Source organism: Rana temporaria, chromosome 1 (assembly GCF_905171775.1).
Source record: "Rana temporaria chromosome 1, aRanTem1.1, whole genome shotgun sequence".
NCBI classification, from domain to species: Eukaryota; Metazoa; Chordata; class Amphibia; order Anura; family Ranidae; genus Rana; species Rana temporaria.
The window spans coordinates 354,352,570-354,372,283 of record NC_053489.1 but is presented as its reverse complement, the minus strand read 5'-3'; the positions used below and the strand labels follow the sequence as shown (position 1 = coordinate 354,372,283).

Below are 19,714 nucleotides of genomic sequence, written 5' to 3'. Positions count from 1 at the left end.
TTAATATCTCAGAAACCAAACCTGCACAAACGCTCGTTTTAGCGGCACAAACCAGCACAAACGCGGTACAAACGAATGGTATATTTTTATTCAGATTTTACAAACATGGGGTGCCAACTTCACACAGGTCTTCCTTCAACCTCGTTCAGACCCCCCAACACTGTAACCATGTCCCCCTGTAATTTTTATGTGTATACATATATATACATAAATATATATAATGTATACATGTACATATATATATAATGTGTGTGTGTGTGTATATACATGTATATACAATGTGTGTGTGTGTGTATACATATATATATTATGCAGGGGGACTCGTTATTTTAATTACATTAACCACGTGTCTTTCAGTGAACTGAGCGGTGATAATTTATCACTGCTCAATAAACTGACATCTCCGTATTTCTGTGAATTTCTGGTCCGTTCTCCAGTGTTTGAAGCGTTGGAAGATCACTTCACTCCTCCAAGGGTGAAGCTATCTTCTCCGCTTCATAAACAGGCACCAGAGGAGAAAAATCTTCACCGTGAATGCCGGAGAAAGAAGCAGTGAATAGATTTCACTGCTTCATAAACGGACACCTGAGAGAGAAAGCCTGGGGTGAAGTCCACCGCTGGCTGAATCAGAGCTGCGTATATGGTAGAAAAACTATGGCAAATTGGTTCCCGTCTGTGACGTATGGTCTCCAATTCCGTGAGTTGACAGAAAATACTAGGAGAGCAAGAGCATTTACGAAGGAAATGTCAGAGCTGCAAACCACTCCAGAAATCTAATGGGGGTTGTGAGTCGGTGGCCAGGGCAGAGGAAGGGAGCTTACCATCAAGCCTCAGGAACTCCCAGAGGTGGAGGCGACAACTGGATGCCAAGCATTGAAACTGGGGATTCCGAAAGGCCCGGCTCAAATTCTGAGTTACCCAGAATAGGCATTATGGGAGAAGGTAACGGCAAGCCCGAAGAGCTGAGAAAGGTTTTTCTGGAGACCTTGACTGTGATCCTTCGGCAGCGAAAGAGTGATACATTGGCAGCTCTTTGCAGTCCTCCATCTTAGCCACCCAGTGTTTTGCATCGGCATTACAATGCCAGTCGATGAGCCTGGTGAGATGTGCCGCCTTGTAGTAGGCCCTTTTTATATCTGGGAGGCCAACTCCACCCTGGCATTTGGGAAGGTGAAGAAGTTGGAGCTGAATGCGAGGTTTCCGTTGGGACCGTACAAACTCCTGAAAGAGGGGGTTGACACATTTGAAGAAAACAGAAGGTAACTGGATAGGAAGGGCCTGCAGAAGATAAAGAACCCCATGCAAAATTGTCATCTTAAGGGCACTGCAACTGCCAAACCAGATTAAAGTGAGCGAGTGCCAATGGAGTAAATGATCCACTAAAATATTAAGAGCAGAGGACTTGCACAAGTTAGTTTGAAAGTAAGAGAGGGTGCACCATATGTACACAGCGATTGAAGCAATTGCGGCAGGGACAATAAAGGGTCCGCTATCTATCAAATCGTCTGCAAAGGCGACCACCTTATGGAGACCGGGATGCCTTCTTGTAGCCTGCAATGTCAGGGTCTGCCCTTACAGAGCAAAGAAAAGGTTCCATGGAAAGAATGAAGTTTAAGGGGGACATGGGGCAACCCTGGCAGGTACCATTTATGAAAAAGCCAGATCTCGTCTCGTTAACCTTGATAGCAGAGGGGTAAGGATGGAGGGAGAAGATCCCTCCTTGGGGATCAGAGCGATGTAGGCCCGCAATACTTCCAGTGGCATCCATATAGATAGAAATGTGTGGTGCATGCTGAGAGTTAAGCCCCCCCATTAACGTATTCTACAATAAAGTGTACACAGTCTTTGATACTGAAGCTCAGGTTTTTATCTGTCATAGTAATAGCAACAAAGGCAATTGGGAAATATCAAAGGGTTCAGTTTATGCATCACTGTAATTATTCTTACTGTTGGAGTTCACTAATTGTACAAAGTTGGGTAAAAGTAGACTTGGCCTTTAACTCTGCCATCAGTTAAAAAGTGATAACTGCAGGTAAGGCCAATTATGTAAAATAAAGAACTATGGTAAATGTTTCTTGTTGTCCTCTAGTCTCAAGGAATGCTTTGTGATACTTTATTATGCCGTTACCACAGGAAATTATTTCAGATTTTTAGTCGTATCCATAGGGGAATCTATGACAAGTTGTGATTTAGAGATGCATAATCACTTAGGCTAGGTTTACTCTGTAGCATTTGTGAAGGTGCATTTGCGCTGACACAGCAGCCCATTCATTTGAACGGGATGCTGTACCTGCAGAAAATTATCTCAACACTTTTTCAAAGATGCAGCCACACTGAACCACTTGGGGGTGCATGCATGCCCCATGCGGTTTTCCACACCTGAAAACATGTTATATTTTCTGATGCGTGGGGTGCCATTTATTGCAACCTCTTGCATTTGCTGACGAGCAACGCGTTTTGCCTGCTGGTCAGGCAGCGCACGCCATTTACACGCATTTACAGACTCGCTACAGTGTGAACCTAGCGTCAAGCACATTTGTTTTTCTTTTTACTACTGTTTCATTTTTGTAGTGCTGCGTTGAAATATGCTGTATGCTCTTACCAGGTTTATGGGATTACAATGGACATTCAGGTTTTTATTTTTTATTGTTGGGTGATAAAATCCACTTCTAAATAATGCTTCTTTTTATTAACAGGTAAATGGTGTACCAATAGACATGATCGATATTTATGAATCACAAACATTGCTGTTCACATGTTTAACCCAGGAGGTGAGTAAATATGAAATGACTATTTGTTTAGATTGACATATATTTCTGTAACTTACCAAATATTTTGTACTGATTTTCTTTCAAGGACTTAAAGTGCACAAAACATGATACAAGCATTTTTGCGTATATTTGTTTAATAAGTCAGGGCTTCACAAATTTGCTTGGAATCTAGGAGCCAGCTAAAAAAGTTAGGAGCCAGTATTTTTTTTTTTTTAACGACCGACGAAGCTTTATTTTCAATATAAAAATTAACCAATCTTAAATTTACACAGAAAGACGACTAGAACCAAACTTTATATATAGGCATTTAACTTGTGTAGGTAATGAATATATTCTGATGTGACACAATTGTTTTTTTTTGTGGCCATTAATATGCCTTGTACTTTTGCAATTAAAGTACCAATGGTCAACAGACTTTGCAGGATCATAATCCTTCACTGATGGTCCATTCATGTTGGTCATCAACAAATCACCTAAACTTTCTTGCTGCATTAAGACCCCTTTCAGACTAAAGTGTTTTTACAGCGTTTTAGCTTTAAAAATAGCGCTATTAAAACGCTCATAAAACGCTCTCCATGCATCTCAATGGACCCTTTCACACTGAGTCCTGCAAGCAGCATCTTTGGAGCAGCTTTTGGGCGCTGAAAAAAACGCTCCAAAAATGCCCCTCTCCATTGAAATGAATTGAAAGCGCTGTAAAAACACTGCAGTGGAACCTTCAATATTCCTTTGAATGAGTAATCGCTCTTCTAGATATTTTGCACCATACTGAATCAATTTGTCCTTTTCATTTTGGATCAAGGAAGTTTCAGTATTGCTGAGTCCATGCAACTGTACATCGTGATACTGTCCTTTGAGTGACATTCCAGTTAGAAATCTCTCATCATACTATTTTGGAACATCTTTGATTTTAAAGAAGAAATTGTGTTTTTCACATGCAACTTAATTGTGCATAAGAAAAGCTCTTCCCTTTGAAATAAAAGGGAGAGGTTCTTAATAATTTCTAGATAGTCAAGCAGAAAATGGAGCATGTGAACAAATTTTAAATTAGTTAGTTTTTTCAACAAACCATGTGCAACTGCAGAAGCACTGTCTTTTTCTGCAGAAACACTCAAGGTGGACTGTCACACATTTCCAATCTTTGACAAGTGCAGAGAGAGCACTGAATTTGCTTGACACCCATCTTATGTTATACAAGTACTGACATTTCTGGATTTTTTCATGAAAACTTTCAGCTACCTGCTTCAGCTGTTGCATTCTCTTGGGTGAATGCTGGTAAAATTGGTACAGCTTCTTTAAAACAGAGTCAAGGTCATCAATGCATTTTCCCTCTTTCACAGAACTTAACACACTTAAATTTAATCTGTGTGCAACACAGTGAATGCCAATTACATGGCTGAGATTTTGACATACTTTCTGTACCAGTCCATTTTCAGCTCCAATCATGCTTGCAGCACCATCTGTACCAATTCCAATCAGCTGGTTTGAAAAAAGTCAGTCTAAAAGACCGTGGCCCGGATTCAGATATGAGATACGACGGCGTATCTCCTGATACGCCGTCGTATCTCTGAGTCCGGCCGTCGTATCTATGCGCCTGATTCAGAGAATCAGTTACGCATAGATATGCCTAAGATACGACAGGTGTAAGTGTCTTACACCGTCGTATCTTAGACTGCAATTTCAGGCTGGCCGCTAGGTGTCGCTTCCGTATATTTCCAAGAGAAATATGCAAATTAGGTAGATACGGCGATTCAGAAACGTACGTTCCGCTGGCGAATTTTTTTACGTTGTTTACGTTCGGCTTTTTTCGGCGTATAGTTACCCCTGCTATATGAGGCGTAGCTAATGTTAAGTATGGCCGTCGGTTCACGGGCCGAGTTTTGAATTTTTACGTCGTTTGCGTAAGTCGATTTACAATTGAGCTGGGCGTATGTTACGCTCACGTCGCTTTCATTGACAAATAGCGATGTGATTTGGAGCATGCACACTGGGATCCAGTCGCGGCCGGCGCATGCGCAGTTAGTTCGGCGCGGGGACGCGCTTGATTTAAATGTTAAACGCCCCCTACCCGCGGAATTTGAATTCTGCCGGGTGATTTACGCTACGCCGGCTCAACTTTACAGGCAAGTGCTTTGTGAATACAGCACTTGCCTGAAAAACTTGCGGCGGCGTAACGTAAATGAGATGCGTTACGCCAGCAGAAAGATCCGCTGATCTTTCTGAATCTGGCCCCACGTGTCTTCAGCGATTGGTTTCTAAGTACCAGTCTGCAGTTGCCATTTCAAGAGGTAGGACTGATAGAAATACTTCTTTGATCCTATTGTTCTTGATGTATCTGACATACAATATTAATTTTTCTACTACTCCTTTGTCAGTTGATCTATCTAGCATCAAACTAACATATTTGGCCTCCTTTAGCTCGCAGATGAGTTCTTTCCGGATTACAGTTGCAATATGTGAGATGAATTCCTTGCATCTCTTGTCATTTGCATACTCCTCTCTCACAGCAACCCCCCTAGTTTCCCTGTCGGCTCAAACAAACCTTTAAAGTCTGTATATGGCTTGTTGTTTTTTGCAATATAATAGGCCACATTAAATAGAACTTTCATGTGGTTGAACATCCCTTGGTCCATTTTCTTAACGCATGCAGCCAATGGTGTAGCTTCTGGAGCCAAGGCTTTGGAGTGTTTGGCTTTTATACATTTGTCATGCTGGTGTGACTTTCCATGTTTTTTGAAGGTCTCCAGTTTAACCACTTGGCAATCGGCCCATTGCCAAAGTACGTCCTGTTTTTAACCACTTGCTTACTGGGCACATATACCCCCCTCCTGCCCAGGTGAAATTTCAGCTTTCGGCACTGCATCGCTTTAACTAACAATTGCGCGGTCGTGCGACGTGGCTCCCAAACAAAATTGACGTCCTTTTTTCCCCACAAGTAGAGCTTTCTTTTGGTGGTATTTGATCGCCTGTGCGGTTTTTATTTTTTGCGCTATAAACAAAAAAGTGAGACAATTTTGAAAAAAATACAATATTTTTTACTTCTTGCTATAATAAATATCCCAATTTAAAAAAAAAAATAACATTTTTTTTTCTCAGTTTAGGCCGATACGTATTCTTCTACATATTTTTGGTAAAAAAAAAAAAAAAAATCGCAATAAGCGACTGGTTTGCGCAAAAGTTATAGCGCTTACAAAATAGGGGACAGAATTATTTTTTTTTAATTATTTTTTTTACTAGAAATGGCGGCGATCTGCGATTTTTAATGGACTGCGACGTTATGGCGGACACATCGGACACATTTTTGGCGCCATTCACATTTATACTGCGATCAGTGCTATAAATATGCACTAATTACAGTATAAATGTGACTGGCATTGAAGGGGTTAACACTAGGGGGTGAGGAAGGGGTTAAATGTATCCCTGCTTAGTGTTCTAACTGTAGGTGGAGGGGGGGGGTGACTGGGGGGGTGACCGATCTGTGTCTCTATGTACAAGAGACACAGATCCGTCTCCTCTCCAGAGACAGCACCGCTGTCTCTGTGTAAAACGGCAATGAGAGATGATCTCATATGTTTACATATGAGATCCTCTCTCATTGGCCGCACAGATCGCCTCGCGAACGGCCACTCTGATTGGCCGTTCGCGGCGATCTGTAATTGGCTGTGTCCGAGGGACACGGCCAACACAGATTTTCCCCGCAGCGCGCTCTGGAGCGCGCGCGGGGACCGCCCTAAGGGGCGGCCGTCAATTGACGGCGGTTTGGAAATTGGGATCCGCACTGTAGCCGTCAATTGACGGCAGGCGGATCCCAAGTGGTTAAAGATGGATATCTCGGTAACGGCAGCAGCTGCTGCCACAACCGAGGTATCCATCTTTAGTGCCAACGGTCCTGTAAACGATAACGGCGGTCTCCGCTGCGGATTCGCCGCGAGATCGCCGTTATCGGTGGCGGGAGAGGGCCCCTCCCGCCGCTCTCCCGCGCCCTCCGCCGCTTACCGCAGCCGTCGGTAGCGGCGGAGGCGATTGGGTCCGTTCGGCACCTGTGTGGGGATGCGACTGAGAGAAAAATCGCCCCCACCCGTCCCCATATCTCTGCTGGGCGGAAGTGACGTCAAAACGTCAGTCCCGCCCAGCGTCTTAAAGCAACATTTTTTTTTTCTGTCATTTGAAAAAATGACAGTTTAATTTTTCTTTTTCTTTTTTTGCATTTAAGCCTAAATATGAGATCTGAGGTCTTTTTGACCCCAGATCTCATATTTAAGAGGACCTGTCATGCTTTTTTTCTATTACAAGGGATGTTTACATTCCTTGTAATAGGAATAAAAGTGATATATATATTTTTTTTTATTTCAGTGTAAAAAATTATAAAAATAAGAAAACAAAACATTTTTTTTTTAAAAACGCCCCGTCCCGACGAGCTCTCGCACAGAAGCGAACGCATACGCGAGTAGCGCCCGCATATGAAAACGGTGTTCAAACCACACAAGTGAGGTATCGCCGCGATCGTTGGAGCGAGAGCAATAATTCTAACCCTAGACCTACTCTGTAGCTCAAAAAATGCAACCTGTGGAATTTATTAAACGTCGCCTATCGAGATTTTTAAGGGTAAAAGTTTGACGCCATGCCACGAGCGGGCGCAATTTTTAAGCGTGTCATGTTGGGTATCATTTTACTCGGCGTAACATTATCTTTCACAATATATAAAAAAATTGGGCAAAAATTATTGTTGTCTTATTTTTTTAATTAAAAAAAATGATTTTTTTCCAAAAAAAAGTGCGCTTGTATCGCTGCGCAAATACGGTGTGACAAAAAGTATTGCAATGACTGCCATTTTATTCCCTAGGATGTCTGCTAAAAAAAAATATATAATGTTTGCGGGTTCTGATTAATTTTCTATTGTCAAGTGGTTAAATGGTCCTGAAAACCCTTTCACAATCTTGGATGTGTGATCAGCAATGCCAGGGAAGGAGGCACAAATCTAACATATGCCTGTATTATGGTCAAATTTAAGCCATGTGAGTTCCTTGCACCAATCTTGTTTAAACTTCCTTCTTCCTTCATTTTGAGGGTGACTTGTTGAAGGGGACTTCTCTTCTGGTTGTTCTTCTCTTGTGCCGTTTGATTATGCAGTAACATGTTGCACTGCACTTTCTGAACAAGAAGTCTTCGCAAATAAATTTTGTCATCCGCAGTTGCTTGGCATCTTCTGGTGTCACAGCTTTTGCGGCACGTTTAATTTTTTCTAAATTCAAACAGAGGTTTTTGTTGAATTCCCAAACAAAGAAGATTTAGTACACGTTATTACTTAATGGCATAGTCTCCAAAATTAAAATTTTTAATATATTTTTTCTTTAAACACTTAAGACCCGGACCATTATGCAGGTAAAGGACCTGGCCCCTTTTTGGGATTCGGCACTGCGTTTCTTTAACCACTATACTACCGGCCGCCGTCATTTGATGGCGGCATGATAGCTCTATTGTTCTGACAGGACGTCATATGACATCCTCGTCTTTTACAGCCACTAGGGGGCGCACCCGCCGCGTTACTGGGTACACGATGCGCATGCCCGCGATTGCCCAGTAACTGAGCAGGACCGTGGATCTCTGTGTGTAAACACAGAGATCCACATCCTTTCAGGGAGAGGAGACCGATGCTGTGTCCCTTGTACATAGGGACACAGATCGATCACCTCCCTCAGTCAGTGCCCTCCCCCCACAGTTAGAAACACTATGCAGGGTACACATTTAACCCCTTCCTCACCCCCTAGTGTTAACCCCTTCCCTGCCAGTCACATTTATACAGTAATCGGTGCATATTTATAGCACTGATCGCTGTATAAATGTGAATGGTCTCAAAAATGTGTCCGTCATAATGTCGCAGTCCCAATAAAAAAATCGCAGATCGGCCGCCCATACTAGTAAAAAAAAAAAATATATAAAAAAAAATCATAATTGTCCCCTATTTTGTAGGCGCTATAACTTTTGCGCAAACCAGTCACTATACTCTTATTGCGTTTTTTTTTTTTACCAAAAATATGTAGAATACATATCGGCCTAAACTGAGAAAAAAAATATTTTTTTTTTTTTTTTTTTTTTAAATGGGATATTTATTATAGCAAAAAGTAAAAAAATATTTTTTTTTTATTTATTTATTATTTTTTTTTAATTGTCTCTTTTTTGGTTTATAGCGCAAAAAATAAAAACCGCAGAGGTGATCAATTGCCACCAAAAAAAAGCTCTATTTGTGGTGAAAAAAGGACATCAATTTTGTTTGGGAGCCACGTTGCATGACCGCGCAATTGTCCGTTAAAGCGACGCAGTGCCGGAAGCTGAAATTTAGCCTGGGCAGGAAGGGAGTATATGTGCCCAGTAAGCAAGTGGTTAACTGACAATTGCGCGGTCGTGCGACGCGGCTCCCAAACGAAATTGACGTCCTTTTTGTCCCCACAAATAGAGCTTTCTTTTGGTGATATTTCATCACCTCTGCGGTTTTTATTTTTTGCGCTACAAACAAAAATAGAGCGACAATTAAAAAAAAAACACGGATGTCTATACACTGAGTGGCATTCAATGTACCAGATATCAGTGTGCAATAGTGAATAGCACCTGGTAAATAGGCCGGACAGGGCAAGAAGAAATGAAGTCCACCATTCAGGGCCCAGGGAAGCCTTGTGTTTTTACCAATGAATTCAAGGCGTCCCCTGATTAACCAGGCCAGGGTTGAGAGGCAAGTGGATTAACAATATCTTCACGGATCACATTAAAAGGCTTCTGAATGGCGGAGATGCCAAGAATAATAATCTTTATAGGCAGCAACAGAGGAGAATTCGCTTGTATTGATGCTGCATGCTGGAACAAAGCAGTGCTTAATGCTGGACAAAAAACAAACTATTCAAAGTGAACTGAAACCATTTTTAATTCTTATTCACTGATCCCATTCCCAGTGCCTCTGCCAGTCAGGTGTTCAAATCAAAACCGTCCATATATACTGTAAAATGGCGGCTTCTCACCTAAGCCAGGTCTTGATCCAGTGCTGTGGCACCTGTCTGCAGCAGTTCCTATCCCGACTCTGAGGCTTGGCTAAGAGCAGCGGGAGCCATTATCTCTTGCTGCCATCAGTCACAACTTCTAAGCAGAGAGCGGGCTCGAGCTGGGCACAAATACACATGGAGCAGGTCGCAGTTTTCACACTTTGCGCAGAGCGCTGAATGGTATGATGTCATGTAGATAGCCAACCAAAGCAAGAAATATTTGAAGTTAACAATTAGCTTGGGACCTATTGGAGAAAATAGGAGGTAGCTATTGCTGAGATGGAGCAGTGACGTCACAATCTCCACCATGTCCAATCAGAGAACACTTTGCATTCACTGAGAAAATGCAGTGTCCACTGAAAGGCGCCCGTGCCAAGTAAACAACCTCGCATGTTCACTAAACAGTAGCTGGGCACTAGACCCAAAAGCTAGCGGCGATCACGGTAGTAGCAATGTCTACTATAGTCATTTCCAGCTTCACCATGAATTGGCAAGGTGAGGAACATTACACACTTACATTAGACCAATCTAAGGCCACTTTCACACTGGGCACGAGAGGTGCAGTGGCGGTATAGCGGCACGATTTTGAGTGCCGATATACCGTTGTATTTACTGCGAAATTGGGTTTGACTCGAAGCTCATCCCTATCGTACACCACGGGACACAGAGCCAGTCATTATATAATGGGTTAAGGGTCACCAGCGGTGATTGGACACTGGCACAACCAATCGAAGACGGTTCCCCCTCCGTATAACCCCTCCCATCAGTGTCTAAGGTGTTGGACGTGATTACGATGTGCTAAAGGAAGCTCTGCCAAAGAAACCCTTAGGGGGTAAAAGAGCTACACTTTCGGGTCCATCCAAGACGCCTAAAATGTTACGCCAAAACTGTATGGTATTCGGGCCTCATGGACGAGGTGTCGCCTGTAATGTCTCTCTTCGGAGGACTGGGCTCTAGGGTTCAGCACTTTCGCTATTACGCTAAAAGTCCTGGCAGAGTCTTTTACAAGGCCCAGGGAAGAGACCTCCTTTAAGTAGGAACCCATATCCCTGAAGGTTGGCACGCAAACCCCGCCGTGATGGGGGAAGATTTGTTCTGCTTGGCAGAAAACCTGCGGCGGGGAGAAGGTACGCCAGGAAAGAGTCCTAAGTTTTAAAATTACGGACCTTTCCTATTTAGAGTAGGTGTCTTTTTTCTGGCTGCCACTGGGGGGAGTAAAGAGCTGAGTTTCACTCATGCTCCAGAGCAGTGTCGGTTCCTTCAGATAGCACACTTCTTTCGCTGCAGAAGTTCTGCCATGAACGGCTGTTTTCCTCCTCCTCTCAGGCAGGTATCGGAGGGATCTTCCTCACATTTTGAGTACCGCCATTACCCCTAGGTCGCGCGTGCACAGGGGCATGCTTTATGCTATTAGCAATGCGAGCAGGGGGGGGGGGGGGCGCGGGCACGAGGTTCAGATGGCAAACACAGGCAGGATGTGATAAGAAGAGCCTCACATGCCTGGAGCTTTCCTTGAAGGGACACGGCAGCATAAGGGCACGTAAGATCTCTATGTGCTTGGCTGAGCACTCCCAAAATAGACACCTACTCTAGCATTAAACTGTGCGTTATTAATTGCCTACTTATATGAAGATTGCCAAACTAGCACAGTAGTATATGCATTTGTTGGTACCTTGGCTTTGCTTGGTAATATGTCTTCCCAAAGAAGAAATTCTGGGACTAAAATCAAAAAAGCATTGCCGCCTAAGACAGGGGGCTCTAGTCGTGCCTGCTCGGTACCTTCCTCTCCTGTAATATCTGATGCACCTGTACAGGATGAGCCATTACCTCTATCTGGAGTAGCAGCCTCTCCTGTGATGCCGGTGCCTGCATATGTCACTGAGGACTCTCTGGTGACAGCCCTGGACAACTTAGAAGGGAGAATCACTGCGCTAATCGCAAAATCCTCAAAGGACAAAAAGCGAAGCAGATCTCATTCTGTTGTTTTGGATCTCCTTTCAGAGAAATCTGAGGAGGATGAGGCCCCATCAGGGGACGAGGACTCTGAGGGATCAGTAATATCAGAAGAACCTTTTTCTGCTTCCCAGGTTCTGAAGTTACAGGTGCAATGTTATGCTGAAGCGGTACGCTCTACATTCAGACTACCCTCTTCTGAATTAATTGAATCACCTGTCTCCCCTCTGGGTTCATTAAAATCCCCACAGGCTGCTTGTGCCTTTCCGATTCATCCTTTATTGGAGAATCTGATTTACGCACACTGGAAACCCAGATACGTGTTTTTCCCCTAGGAATTTTGACGTTCTTTATCCTATGAAGTAAAATTGTACCAAGAAGTGAAGTCTGCCTGCTGTGAATGCAGCTATTTCTTGTGTAAATAAAAGCCTAACTTGTCCGGTGGACAATGACCAGGTATTTAAAGATCCGTCTGAGAAGAAGTTGGAATCTTTATTAAGGTCTTCCTTTCTCCTGGCGGGTGCAGTAATCCAACCTGCTGTGGCGGCAGTTGGTATGTGTCAGGCCTTAAAGGACCAGGTGAAAGAGGGGATGAAAGATCTGCCTTTGGAGCAGATCATATTTTGGGAGAATATGCCTAGGGCCTTATGTTTCAAAGTGGACGCCTTATGCTCCAGCTGGTGCATATACACAGGATTCTTTGGCTAAAGCATTGGTCAGCAGAAGCCCCATGCAAAAGGCTTTTGGCCAGTTTTCCCTTCCGTGGCGAACGCCTCTTTGGGGATGGTTTGGAAAAATATATCCAAAAGATATCGAGCAGTAAGACCACTCTATTGCCAGAGAAGAAGAAAAACAAGCATCCTTGTTTTAAACGTTCTCCTGCCTTGGCTCCGGAAAGATCTGCCTCCAGCCAGTGGTGACAGCATTTTCAGCCAGCCACAAAGGCTAAAGAAAACCAGGCCCAGAAGAATAAGAAGCCGTGGGGTTCAAAAGCTAACGAGCACGACCCCAAAGCCTCTTTATGAAGAGGTGCCCCAGCTTGGCCGAGTGGGGGGACGGCAGACAGAAAATCAGGACAAGTGGGTAGTATCCACAGTATCCCTAGTGTACAAACTGGAATTTCGATAGATCCCATCTTCTCAGTTCCGAAGTTCAAGGATCTCCAAAGATCCACTAAAAAAAGGATCCTTCTTCAAAGGATTGGATCACTTGCTGTCTCAAGGGGTGATCACAGAAGTACCCCTAAAAGAGCAAGATTCAGGTTTTTATTCAAACCTCTTTGTGATTCCAAAACCAAATGGAGATGTCAGACCCATCCTGGATATAAGATCTCTAAATCAGTTTCTGAACATTCGCCATTTCCGAATGGAAACTATTCAATCCGTGGTCGCCACCTTAACGAGGCAGAGAATTTATGGCATCTATAGACATCAAGGACGCATATTTACACGTGCCTATCCACCCCGCTCACCAAAAATTCCTATGGTTTGCGGTAGAACATCGCCACTTCCAGTTTGTGGCTCTGCCCTTTGGTGTGGCTACCATGCCCCGGGTATTTACAAAAGTGCAAGCCCCTATGTTGGCAAATCTGAAGACAAAGGGCATAGCGGTAACAGCATATCTAGACTATCTACTTGTGATAGATCAGTCAGTTGCAGGATTAGATCACGCTGTGCTCACTACCGTAAAGTACCTGGAGCATTTAGAATGGATTGTGAACCTACAAAAGTCCTCTCTACAAGCCCAAAGAAGGGTAGAGTATTTGGGCATGATCATAGACACAGCCCAAAGCGGGGTATTCCTGCCAGAGCCAAAGATCAAGTCTCTAAAGGACCTGATCTACAAGGTCAAGGCAAAGAAGGGGCCGTCTATTTGCCTTTGCATGAGGCTATTGGGGAAGATGGTGGCCTCTTTCCAGGCTGTCCCTTACGCCCAATTTCATTCGAGACTACTTCAAGGCAGTATCTTAGCTGCCTGGAACAGGAAGATCCAAGCTCTGGATTTACCCATGCGCCTTTCTCCACAAGTGCACCAAAGCTTCAGTTGGTGGTTAAAAACCAAGAACTTGCGGAAAGGAAGATCCTTTCTTGCAGTCACCTGGAAGGTGGTGTCTACAGATGCTAGCCTAATGGGCTGGGGAGCAGTGTTAGAAAGAAGCTTCAGCCCAGGGAACCTTGGCCAAGACCGAAGAGAACCTGCCCATCAACATACTAGAGATTCAGGCAGTATACCTAGCCCTCAGAACCTGGACACACACAGGTTACAGGGCCACCCTGTTCGGATTCATTCCGACAAAGCTACTGCAGTAGTTTACATCAATCACCAAGGAGGCACCGAAGCAGGTGAATCGGATTTTGGCATGGGCAGAAGATCATGTTCCTTGTCTCTGCAATCTTCATTCCAGGGGTAGAAAACTGGCAAGCAGATTATCTGAGTCACCAGGAGAGTGGTCTCTCCACCCCAAGAACCTCTGGCATACGGATCGGATGCTCTAATAATTCCCTGGAATCAGTTCTCGCTGATCTATGCATTTCCTCCGATCACTCTCTTACAAAGGCTACTTTGCAGGATCAAGAAGGAGGGAATTCCAGTAATCCTAGTGGCCCCAATTTGGCACAGAAGGCCCTGGTACGCCAAGATCATAAAGATGGCGTGTGCTTTGTGTTTGTTTTGTTTTTTCAGAGGTATTAGACAATGAGATGGTACCAATGCACTAATTTTGGGTGGTGGGAGGTTACGTCCCAAGGGGATGTAAGGGTGGGAGGGAAATGTGAGAGTGGGTCATATTTTATTTTTTTGGGTCCAATCAATCACAGGTAGTAAGGGTAGAAGAATTAGGGTTATGTAGTGGGGAATAAAATATATATGTATGTATTGTGAGGGGTTAGCTCGGTAGCGGGGTGTGTGACCCCTTGGATGGGTTCACCACACACTGAACTTATACAGACTGGCAATCAAAAACGGTTGAAAACAAAGTTTCTGGTTTATTTTCCTTCTTGCTGGAAAACAATTGCAAGTATCCAAACAGCATGAACAAAATCAAAACAAAAAATAAACTCTAGCCACTCTGGGCGTCTACCTTCCACACAGGAACCTATCTATGAAGTCTAACACAACCTACCGCTGGATAGACAGTGCTGCTCATACAGCACAAACAATAGTCTTTGGACTTTTTATCACACAGAAAAGTCAATGGTCTCCTCACCTCATCAGGAGACTGTCAGGCACTGCTTCTCCTGTTCACACAGCCTTAGGAGTGATGCAGCCAATTAGTGGTTATCTTCTGGGCTACTTTATAGAGGTCCTTATTTGCCTCACTCTGAACAGCTGGAGTCTTCCAACGGCCCTTAGCCTTCCTGGCTATTTCTGGCAGCGGACGCCTAATAATGATTGGTGTATTGTCTAACAAGGCAGAAACGTATGTCCCAGCAGTGACAACACCCACAGATTTACCTGACTTCCTGTCACAGTATGTGTGTGTGTGTGTGTGTGTGTGTGTATATATATAATATATATAATTATACACAAAAGGGGGAGGGTGGTCATAAGGAAAAGGAGATGGGGTCAAGACTGAAGGGTAATAGGGATCACATAAAATGCACACGTTTTCACAGGGGCAAGTAGTAAATAATTTAATTTAAATAATAACACAAAATATAATTTAACACACACAGACACATGGAAGTGACAAGTTGAAGATATGGAAGGAATAGTACATACGCACACGAGGAGAAGGTTAAAACTGAATATTTTATTTATATATAAAATTGAGTGGGGTCGATCCCTAGATTAGTATAATTTTTATAGCCCGAGGGGGGGAGAACGGCAGAAGCATAGGAATTATAGAAGTATATAAGCATAGAAAGGATGAGATTTGAAAGAAAAGAGAAAAAAAGCCCTATAATAGTTGAAGGAAGAAGGGAAGGAAGGGAGAGAGGGGAAGCAGGAGAAGGGAAAATAGGTTGTATGAGGGCATAGGATGCTACACTGGAGTAGGAGTTCTTGATTGGGTTGCAAGGGGGGGGGGGGGGGTTTATGATCTTGTCCCACTAATATATATCCGGAATCGCATTTAGACATCTTTCCACCCTGAAGGCGATTGTTTTTTTTGGGGGGGGTCTTCTTTTTTCCGCTATTTCCTCGGTTTTAGTCTAGTTTCCTCCTTACTTCGCTGCCATTACGGTTGATTATAGAGATGAAGGAGATAACATTTATGTCGTATAATATTACAGGACTGTATATCCCAGAAAAACGTGTAAGATTTATGACTGAACTAGGGAGATCTAAGTCCCAGATAATTTTTCTACAAGAGACGCACTTCAGAAGGGACAAAATACCAAGAGTTACAGACCATAGATTACCGATAGTGTATCACAGCACATCACAAACATCAAAAAGTTGTGGGTTTTCTATTATAATTTCCAAACCTATACCCTGGACAGAGTCTGGGGTGATCACGAATGATGAAGGGCGTCTCTTGATAGTAAAAGGAACCCTAGGCCATCAGAGGGTGACATTGGTGAATATGTACTTACCAAATATAGACCAAGTAAACTCACTGGAAGGATATTTTCTGAAGGTGCAACTACATAAGGAGGGAGCATTGGTGATTGGGGGTGACCTTAATATGGCTTTAGACCCATTGAGAGATTCATCGAAAGGTACCTCCCATCTATTGTATGTCAGACTGAGAAAAGCAAAAAAAACTCCTTCAAGATTTGCAAGTGATAGATAGCTGGAGAACGGTTCACGCAGGGGACAGAGAACTAGAGGGACTTCGGGAAAAACGTAATCTCCTGCTCATCGACAAAGCAAAAGCTGTCTTGTCCCCCCCCCGTGCTGTCTTGTCCCCCCCCCGTGCTGTCTTGTCCCCCCCCGTGCTGTCTTGCCCCCCCCCGTGCTGTCTTGCCCTCCCCCGTGCTGTCTTGCCCCCCCCGTGCTGTCTTGTCCCCCCCGTGCTGTCTTGTCCCCCCCCCCGTGCTGTCTTGTCCCCCCCGTGCTGTCTTGTCCCCCCCCCCCCGTGCTGTCTTGTCCCCCCCCCCATGCTGTCTTGTCCCCCCCCCCCCATGCTGTCTTGTCCCCCCCCCCCCGTGCTGTCTTGTCCCCCCCCCCCCCGTGCTGTCTTGTCCCCCCCCCCCCGTGCTGTCTTGTCCCTCCCCCCGTGCTGTCTTGTCCCTCCCCCCGTGCTGTCTTGTCCGTCCCCCCCCCCCCCCCGTGCTGTCTTGTGTCCCCCTCCGTGCTGTCTTGTGTCCCCCTCCGTGCCGCTCTCCCCGTGCTGTCTTCTTTTACCTCTGTGCCGCTCTCCCCCCTCAATTTGTCAGGATGGATAGCCCGGCTCCTACCTTTTCAGAATGGACAGAGTCAGTGATCACTGACTCTGTCCATTCACATAACTGAGCATCGTAACCTGTGTTTACGATGCTTCAGTTTATGAATGGAGAGGAGCTACTCTCCATTCGTTTCAGCTGAGGCTGCAGAGAAAGGGACTGGGGAATCTGTGTCCTTGGTCCCTTCCTCTGTCTTAAAGGGGAGATGTCAGAGGTCTTTTGATCTAAGGCCCCGTACACACGATAGAATCCATCCGCTGAAAAATCCCAGCAAATGGGTTTCAGCGGATAGATCCTATGGTGTGTACACTCCAGCGGATCTGTTTCCGCGTATATTTCTCCCCTGCGATGGATTCCAGCAGATCGAATATTTGCTGACATGCCAAACAAATCCATCTGCTGGAATCCATCCCAACGGATGGATCCGCTGGTCTGTATAGACTCACCGGATCCATCCGTCCGAAGGGATCCCCCGCATGCGTCGTAATGATTCGACGCATGCGTGGAATTCCTTATATGACAGCGTCGCGCACGTCGCCGCGTCATAATCGCGGCGACGGCGCGACACGTCATCGCCAGAGGATTTCGGCGCGGATTTCAATGCGATGATGAGTACACTCCATCGCATTAAAATCTGCTGAAATCCTCGAGAGGATTTATCCGCGGAAACGGTCCGCTGGACCGTATCCGCGGATAAATCCTCCCGTGTGTATGGGGCCTTACCAACAGGGCTGATTACAAAAAAATTGCAATAAATAATTTAAAAAATTAAATGATAATAATAATAATAAAAAAAACAATCCACTACCCCCCTAAAAAATAGTAAAAACAGTGTAAAAAAAAAATACCACCACTGTCACATGACATTAAAAAAAGTATCGGTATTCAGTATCGTCAAGTACTTGAAAAAAAGTATCGGTACTTGTACTCGGTCTCAAAAAAGTGGTATCGGGACAACCCTAGTTAAAACTAGGGTTGTCCCGATACCACTTTTTTAGGACTGAGTACAAGTACCGATACTTTTTTTCAAGTAGTCGCCGATACCGAATACCGATACTTTTTTTAAATGTGTCCCCAAATGCAGCCATGTCCCCCCACATATTGCAGCCATGTCCCCCCACAGATGCAGCCATGTATCCCCCCCATCCAGCCATGTCTCCCCCCCATCCAGCCATGTATCCCCCCATCCATTCATGTCTCCCCCCCATCCATTCATGTCTCCCCCCATCCATTCATGTCTCCCCCCATCCATTCATGTCTCCCCCCATCCATTCATGTCTCCCCCCATCCAGCCATCGTCTCCCCCCATCCAGCCATCGTCTCCCCCCATCCAGCCATCGTCTCCCCCCATCCAGCCATCGTCTCCCCCCATCCAGCCATCGTCTCCCCCCCTCCAGCCATCGTCTCCCCCCATCCAGCCATCGTCTCCCCCCATCCAGCCATGTCTCCCCCCCATCCAGCCATGTCTCCCCCCCATCCAGCCATGTCTCCCCCCCATCCAGCCATGTCTCCCCCCCATCCAGCCATGTCTCCCCCCCATCCAGCCATGTCTCCCCCCATCCAGCCATGTCTCCCCCCATCCAGCCATGTATCCCCCCCATCCAGCCATGTATCCCCCCCCCATCCATTCATGTCTCCCCCCATGCAGCCATGTATCCCCCCATGCAGCCATGTATCCCCCCATGCAGCCATGTATCCCCCCATGCAGCCATGTATCCCCCCATGCAGCCATGTATCCCCCCATGCAGCCATGTATCCCCCCATGCAGTCATGTATCCCCCCCATGCAGTCATGTCTCCCCCCATGCAGCCATGTCTCCCCCCCATCCAGCCATGTCTCCCCCCATCCAGCCATGTCTCCCCCCATCCAGCCATGTCTCCCCCCATCCAGCCATGTCTCCCCCCCATCCAGCCATGTCTCCCCCCCATCCAGCCATGTATCCCCCCATCCAGCCATGTCTCCCCCCATGCAGCCATCGTCTCCCCCCCCATGCAGCCATCGTCTCCCCCCCATCCAGCCATCGTCTCCCCCCCATCCAGCCATCGTCTCCCCCCATCCAGCCATGTCTCCCCCCATCCAGCCATGTCTCCCCCCATCCAGCCATGTCTCCCCCCATCCAGTCATGTATCCCCCCATGCAGTCATGTATCCCCCCATGCAGTCATGTATCCCCCCATGCAGTCATGTATCCCCCCCATGCAGTCATGTATCCCCCCCATCCAGCCATGTATCCCCCCCATCCAGCCATGTATCCCCCATGCAGTCATGTATCCCCCATGCAGTCATGTATCCCCCCATGCAGTCATGTATCCCCCCCATCCAGCCATGTATCCCCCATGCAGTCATGTATCCCCCCATGCAGTCATGTATCCCCCCATGCAGTCATGTATCCCCCCCATGCAGTCATGTTTCCCCCCCCATGCAGCCATGTCTCCCCCCCATGCAGCCATGTCTCCCCCCCCCATGCAGCCATGTCTCCCCCCCATGCAGCCATGTCTCCCCCCCATGCAGCCATGTCTCCCCCCCATGCAGCCATGTCTCCCCCCCATGCAGCCATGTCTCCCCCCCATGCAGCCATGTCTCCCCCCCATGCAGCCATGTCTCCCCCCCATGCAGCCATGTCTCCCCCCCCC

General features: G+C 45.8%; 1 protein-coding gene across 2 annotated transcripts in view; it reads left to right on the top strand.

Annotated features, from left to right (window-relative positions):
* Positions 1–19,714, top strand: part of HAUS8 (HAUS augmin like complex subunit 8) — a 236,543-nt gene that overhangs the window by 174,951 nt on the left and 41,878 nt on the right. For both annotated transcript variants that reach the window (XM_040321242.1, XM_040321235.1), the window contains exon 7: positions 2,697–2,771. In XM_040321242.1, coding sequence (XP_040177176.1) covers positions 2,697–2,771 — 75 coding nt within the window. The remainder of the gene's footprint in view (positions 1–2,696; positions 2,772–19,714) is intronic.